The sequence below is a fragment of the Anneissia japonica genome, unplaced genomic scaffold (assembly GCF_011630105.1).
Source record: "Anneissia japonica isolate Jap-2015-1 unplaced genomic scaffold, ASM1163010v1 scaffold670_len1213532_cov191, whole genome shotgun sequence".
Taxonomy (NCBI): domain Eukaryota; kingdom Metazoa; phylum Echinodermata; class Crinoidea; order Comatulida; family Comatulidae; genus Anneissia; species Anneissia japonica.
Genome location: NW_022693499.1, coordinates 230,507 through 237,889, shown reverse-complemented (window position 1 = coordinate 237,889; position 7,383 = coordinate 230,507). Strand labels below are relative to the sequence as shown.

Below are 7,383 nucleotides of genomic sequence, written 5' to 3'. Positions count from 1 at the left end.
TATGTGTATATATGTGTGTGTGTGTGTGTCTATATACATATAAACAGGCAAAATACTGAAAATCAACAATACTGTGGAAAACAATGTCTGGATCTCGGTAGAGATACAAATTTACAAATACATTCATATAATAATAATAAATCAATTCTTTTATAGCGCATTCCGCAAAAAGCCTCAATACGCATTACAACAAAGAACAACAAGCAGTAAATAAATTCGAAATAAACTACTTACACTAAAACCAGTTCTATATACATACATACATACACACATACGCACATACATACATACATACATACATACATACATACATACATACATATATATATATACATATATATAACGTATAACTCTAACTTTAGAAAAAAATTATATTTCTACAAATATTTTGACTACTTTTGCAGTAATTGGCAGCGTAGTATACATGACATAAAATGAACCTTAGGTAATTAAGAGGTAATAAATGTGAAAAATAACACTTAATTTAAAAAAAAGGAGAACACATCTTATGATGACCTCATGACGACATTATATTTAGGCCTATGCCACAACATTTAAATAAATGTACAGTACAATAATAGGCCTATTGGTCATTGAGATATATAATTAAGGCACCGTGTAATTAGTTAATACCTTATTTGAATTGCTATACTGAGCAATTGGAAAAGTTTAAAATATCGAATTACTCTCTATAGAAAACAATAACTAAACCAGAGGTTCAACAATATTAATTTTCATATTCATATTCCATACCACCAAAAAATTATTGTCCGTGTCTCAGACCACGTGACACTAATCAATCCAGACGATTTTGAATTTTCACACACGACCGAAAATAGAATTACTCGATAGACTGTGATTGCTGATATGATCAATAACGTACCTGGGAAAATGCTGCAAGCAATATCAGTCAAGAGTATGCAATGATGAAAATGAGCAAATAGTTTTCAACTGCTCTATGGAGTAATAGGATGAGGATTCTCTCTTCTCTGATTGGTCGGTTCTTGTTTTGCCAGCTGTGAATAGACTGTAATCATAACGCATCATAGGAATCATGCATCAAGCTTAATTACAAGCCTCCGAGCAATTCTTATAAACGAACATGAATTTGAGCCTTAATTTATGTAGATAGTAAATAACTGTTGAAATCTTAGCAAAAGAAGAGTGAAATATAATGATAATGACAAATATGATGAGGATGACAATAATAGTAATGACGATGATCATGATAATAAATAAGACCTATTATAACTATAGTGACAATATTAACAATAAAAATACAATAATAATAACAATAATAATAATAATAATAATAATAATAATAATAATATACTGATAATATAATAGTAGCAGTAATTACAATAGTAATACCAACAAGCTAAAAATTGAAATAATAATAATAATAATAATAATAAGAATTATTATTAATATTAATATTATTATTATTATTATTATTATTATTATGACATACCTACATTGCAGCGGGTGTTAACAACAAATTTAGGATTATACTTTAAGATGAATTTGCTGGACATGCGCAGTGTATACACCTTTCATTCCCCAACCAGTGATTAAATATTATTGTGAATATTATGAATTTTTAACATTACATTTACAAATGTTCACATACCTTGCCTCCTAATAGTCAGACCATAAATGATGTGTAACAGTCATTTACCGCATGTATACATTTTAAAAAGGCATGGAACAAATTATTGTTGGGTGATTGAAGTAATGGAATAAACATATGGTACGGGGAATTTAATAATTTTCAAATACATAGGCCTAAACTATGATCGGTATAAGAGGGAAGCAACGGTGGAAAACTTAATACCACGCAATGCCCTTGTGATGCGATCAATTTCAATCGATTCAATCAGATTTCCCAAACTCGCCAAATGTGTGAAAATCCATTTCAGAAAACAAAGATAGAGTCAAACACAGCAACGTGTACAAGGACATAGGAACGAACTCTATGTGAAATTATTTTAACATTTTCTCACGCGTGCTGACTACTGTCACGATACATTATTGTACTTTAAAAATAACCATTTGATTGTTTGTTGTTTTATACTTTAATAACGAATTACGAAATGTCAATCATCAATCCATCCGATATATGAGAGTGATACGTAGAATTCGACGATTAATAGCAGTTATTTGAAATAGATCACATGTATTTTGGTTATTTGGTTGATTGAATAGTACCTGTATTGATTGATTTAATTCATTGGTTGATTGATTGATTGATTGATTGATTGATTGATTATTGATTGATTGATTGTTGACTGATCAATCTATTTGATTGATTGGTTGATTGATTGACTAGTTTGTTAGATTAATTGTTGGATCGATTGATTGATTAAGTGATTAATTAAATGATTGAGTATTAATATTAGGGAATACATTCATGTAGCTTGTAGCAGCACGCATCTAATTTAGGCATCCAACCAAATAAACATTCACGCATACGTATGAATGTTCATCCTGGCACAACTTAATACTAAAGTATGGTTTATCAACAAAGTTCTGTCGTCTTGTATGATAACTCGAACAATTTCTTGTGACTTGCAATAAATGGCAACATCTCGTGGTCAGCTAACTCGCTGACATAAATTGGGTTGAGATCTCTTTTAAGATAATTGAGCGCTGCTGTTGAATCTGTTAACGTCGATGATGTGCCGGGTGAACCCTGACCCATTGTGTTTGATTAAACTCCACCTTTGATCCATTCAAATTCTTAGCAGACATTACAAAAAAAAAGAAAAAAAAAACTCTTGGGTTATATACACTGTACAAGGTGTAGGTATATAGAAAATATAGGTGTCCATATACAAGTCAAGTTGCTGCTTAGCACTGTGAACACAAATGTATAAATCATATAAATAATAATACAGTGTTCAAATATATAGGAACATAATGGAACATGATACACACACACACACATACATACACACTATATATATATATAATAATACATATTATATATATGTATATATAAAGGCCTATATAACATAATTTATTAGAGATAAATTCTAACCGTCTTGCGGCAATTCTATGACATATATTTAACTCAAGACAAAACATACCGTATATATTAAAGCCACAAATTATAGGGTTATGCTATGATATTAATAGATTTTTAACATTTTTAAAAACAATCTGCGAGTGTGGAAAAATAGGTGCCTCAGCTGGGATCCGAACCCAGATACTACATACTAATGTAGTAGTCTCTGTTTACATATTTATCTTAAATAATAAGAACAATTTTATATTAATTATTATTATTATTATTATTACTACTGTTATTATCAACCATGATAAACCCTAGTCTTTTATTTCTTTAATTGGAGACAGTAATAAAACGCAATACAAATATTTTGTTAATGTTTTCAGAAAACCCCTTTTTTTTTTAGATTAAATTGGCGATTCATAACGAATTATTACAACCCGCATAAAAGTAAAACTAATATTTTCAAATTATAGGCAAAGTCATAAATAATAGGTAATTTGATATTAGCATGTTACTGAATGTTAAAAATCAAATATTTGTTTTCTAATAGGACGAAGTGAATCAGATTATTACAACAAATATTTGGCTGACTTTGGTGAGTGCACTCTTCACTTATTATAATATTTTTTTATGTTTTTGTAATCAATATATGCTGTTTAATGTTATGTACTTAATATTTTAAACTGGTAGAGGCTATTACATTATGTTCTAGATATATACAATTATTATTTTTTTGAAAATGAATATCATGTTAGGAATTTCGGTTATATTATACATGACTTTACACCGACCAGTACGGTCACAAAGCAAGACCTTACCGTACTGTTTAAGAATCTCAGCCAGAGGGTGGAAAAAAACAGATGCAGACATAAACTATCTTAAAAATTGCAGAAATTGCGGTTTTTTCCTTAATTTATTATTTTCATTATTATTATTATTATATATATTTTCTTTAATTATTATTATTATTATTACTATTATTATTATTAGTAGTAGTAGTATTAGTATCATAATAATTATTATTATTGTTATTACTATTTTTATTATTAATATTACTATGATTATTATAAATGTAAAAGTCATTTATAACAACATGCCTATATCATTTATAAGCAGTTTAGACGGCACTAGTTTTCTAGGTTTTATCTGCTCGTCATTATAATGACAGCTAGAAATTGCATTGCGATTAAACTGTCACTACACTTGAATACTAAATTATAAGTGTGTGTATGGAGAGCTAAACGAAATGTCCTGAAAGAAGTAAACTGATCATGTCAAATCGATTGTCAAGCAGTAATTCATGTCATAAATATTAATTCATTTCCTAAACATCTTATTCTATATTAGCCTTATTATTTAAGGATGTAATGATAATGGAAATGAATAATGTTATAAATGATTTCCTTGAAAATGTCAATCATTATTCATACAATCAAATACGGTAGTAATAAATCATTAACACACAAAAGGAACGAACGATTTTTTTTTAAGACACACACTTCAAATACAACCAATAACATATTGAATTTATCCAAATTAGGCCTATAATATCAACAAAAAGATAACAATTATTGTATGTACATAAACCATTTTGTATATCGTAAAATATCCAATAATAGAATCTCAAATTACAATTGTAATATACAGGTAGGCATATGCCTGTATGTATTTTTATAGAAAGATGTCAATCATTCGAGAAATTGATATATAGGACCTACCAAGGTTACATTTGGTAGCCTGGTTATTCAAAATCCAAGGACAGTTGGAAAATATGAAATATTTTTCCAGCATGCGCCCCCGTCGTATCGATAAACATGGCAGACATACAGTAACACGTGCGTTGTCAGGTTTTAAAATAGAAGAGCGTTAGGTGATTGTTAGCAGACGCCCTATTTCGCGAGTAAAAAAAAAATCACACCAGGTTTATCGATTTGTATTGAACTTCATTCGATTGCCATTATTGTATAAATACAATTAGTAATACAATTATTCGAATCTAAACAAATAATATGTTAAGAGAAAGGGTGTGAATCATAGATTGTTAATACCATGGTAAAAAATACCACACACATCTGGCTTTCACACGAAAGGGGACATAAGCAAATAACAACTTGTTTCGCTATTTACAATAGTAAAACTAAAACTAGAAATTGCAAATTGCAAGTGAAGTGCTGCGAAGTAAAACTGCATAAAATGTTCTTCGAACAAAATTATTTATGCGAGTCAAGTGAAAATAATGAATAATAAAATTTTAACAAATAATATGAGACACGACCCATTGTCTATATTAGAACAGCGTTGGTACCGTGTAGGCCTACAATAGTGTTTTGCTGCAGTGACATCTCGCTGCTGCTGGCCGATGGCTCGCTGCAAATTGCAAGTGAAGTGCTGCGAAGTAAAACTGCATAAAATGTTCTTCGAACAAAATTATTTATGCGAGCAAGTGAAAATAATGAATAATAAAAATATAACAAATAATATGAGACACGACCCATTGTCTATATTGGCCTCAAAATATTGTGGCTGAGACATGAGCCGATTAAACGTAGATATAGGAAACCTAGAAATATAATAAAAACGCTGAATAGTAGCCTACTCCAGCGTCGCGACATGCGGACGTTGGTACGAGTAGGTTAGTCTACAAACGTCGCCTAAAGTAATTGATTTTACCCGGCAGAACGAAAGAAGGAAACTCCGCTTTTCAGCTGTCTTAGGCGCAGGTTTTTTGACAAACAATGACCTTTCAGAGGTCAAATTGCTGTCAAGAATATGAATTGGCTGCTTCGCAGCAATTACAAGCGTGTGTCTCGACAGCTTCCTTTACTTTTCTGCTTCTGTTGTTTCTTTGAACACACATATAGGTGCAAATAACTTTTTTAGTTTAAGTATCTTTGTAAACTTTACTGTATTGTTTTGGACGCTCCTTCTATTGAGAAGTGTGCCACTGATGAAAAAGTGTAGTTCCCATTAAATTATTATATAACAATTACTATAATCATACATCAAATATATTGCTAGTTACTAGCGCTGATACAGCACAGTTGTGATGTCAGTATAACAAGGAAGGCCCAGTGGAAGTTCCCCTATCGGAAAACAAACGCCCATCCTTGTCTCCCTTATCATGTCGAAGGAGATATTTGACCATTTCTTCAAAAATGAGAAAACGCAGGGGAGAAAGATATAGGGGGTGATTAAAAACACTACGATACGGGCTTATTCCTACGACATTACTAATAATATCAACAAAGAGGGTCAGACTCCCCGACAGCTCGGAGCTTCGATACTAGCCAATGTTTCAGTGTCGAATCAACAACAGTTCAACGATAATCTACAAAGGAACTTCTTGATCGATCCAAACATCTTTAGTAAATTGTCGTAAGTTATTAGTTGACCCAAAAATTCGACTAAGGTCGTGACAATTTGTCAAGTAACTGAAGAAATTAAAGACCACAGAGTCGCTGCTGATATCCACAATATATTGCAAAGGTTTGTTTCTCCTACAATCGCTTAATTGATCAAAATATGTTTGTCTCCAAAATTCGCTCTTACGAATAATTATATATACCGATTTCAATGCAGACTGTTATTTTACACTAAGTACTAACCTGACGATCTTTTACCATCAGTAGTTGTAGCAGCAGCAGCAGCAGCAGCAGCAGTAGTAGTAGTGTATCTACACCCTCAGATTAGAGAGCTCTGTGATTCTATGACCCCTTTAATTCGAGATAACTATTGAATTTAACTGAATTGGCTTGGTAACATTTTCTTTTACATTCTTCATTGAAAGAAAATAACTTACTTTAGCAGTGGTGAATACAGAGAGTGGCAAAAGGAGCACCCCCCTAACCCCCAGTAACAGTCAAAAAGTCCTTAAAACAAGTGTGACATTATTCAGATAAGAGATTAAAATGGCTAATACAGAGCCTTCTCAGCTTTAAAACCTAATTTCCCTCATCATAGCCTACCATCACAAACTTATCCAAACCCATCAGAAATTATTTCATCCGCCTAATAATTTATGGATCTGTCTATCAACCCTCAAAACTTCATCATTTAAAGCTGCTCTCTCATCCTCGTGTGTGCAACAAGACCCGATGCCTCAGCAGTAAATTACTCAATACTGTCATTTAATGTGCTATATTCTTATCTTGACATTCATCATTCAGCACGAACCTGCCATCATCGTACCCACATTGTGGAAACCGACAATTAAAAATATCTTATAGGCTTAGGCATTTAATAATAATTTACAATTTTTTTCTATGGTACAAAATCATAAGTGCTGTGTACCACTGTTTCATTTATATTATATAAGTAGGCCTAAATAACAAAAGGCATACATAATTGTATGGCCTAAATAAATGTTGGCC

General features: G+C 31.4%; 1 protein-coding gene across 3 annotated transcripts in view; it reads left to right on the top strand.

Moving 5' to 3' along the window:
* LOC117100750 (neuronal acetylcholine receptor subunit alpha-7-like) overlaps positions 1 to 7,383 on the top strand; it is a 24,613-nt gene that overhangs the window by 7,210 nt on the left and 10,020 nt on the right. For all 3 annotated transcript variants that reach the window (XM_033240541.1, XM_033240544.1, XM_033240543.1), the window contains one exon: positions 3,564 to 3,608. In XM_033240541.1, coding sequence (XP_033096432.1) covers positions 3,564 to 3,608 — 45 coding nt within the window. The remainder of the gene's footprint in view (positions 1 to 3,563; positions 3,609 to 7,383) is intronic.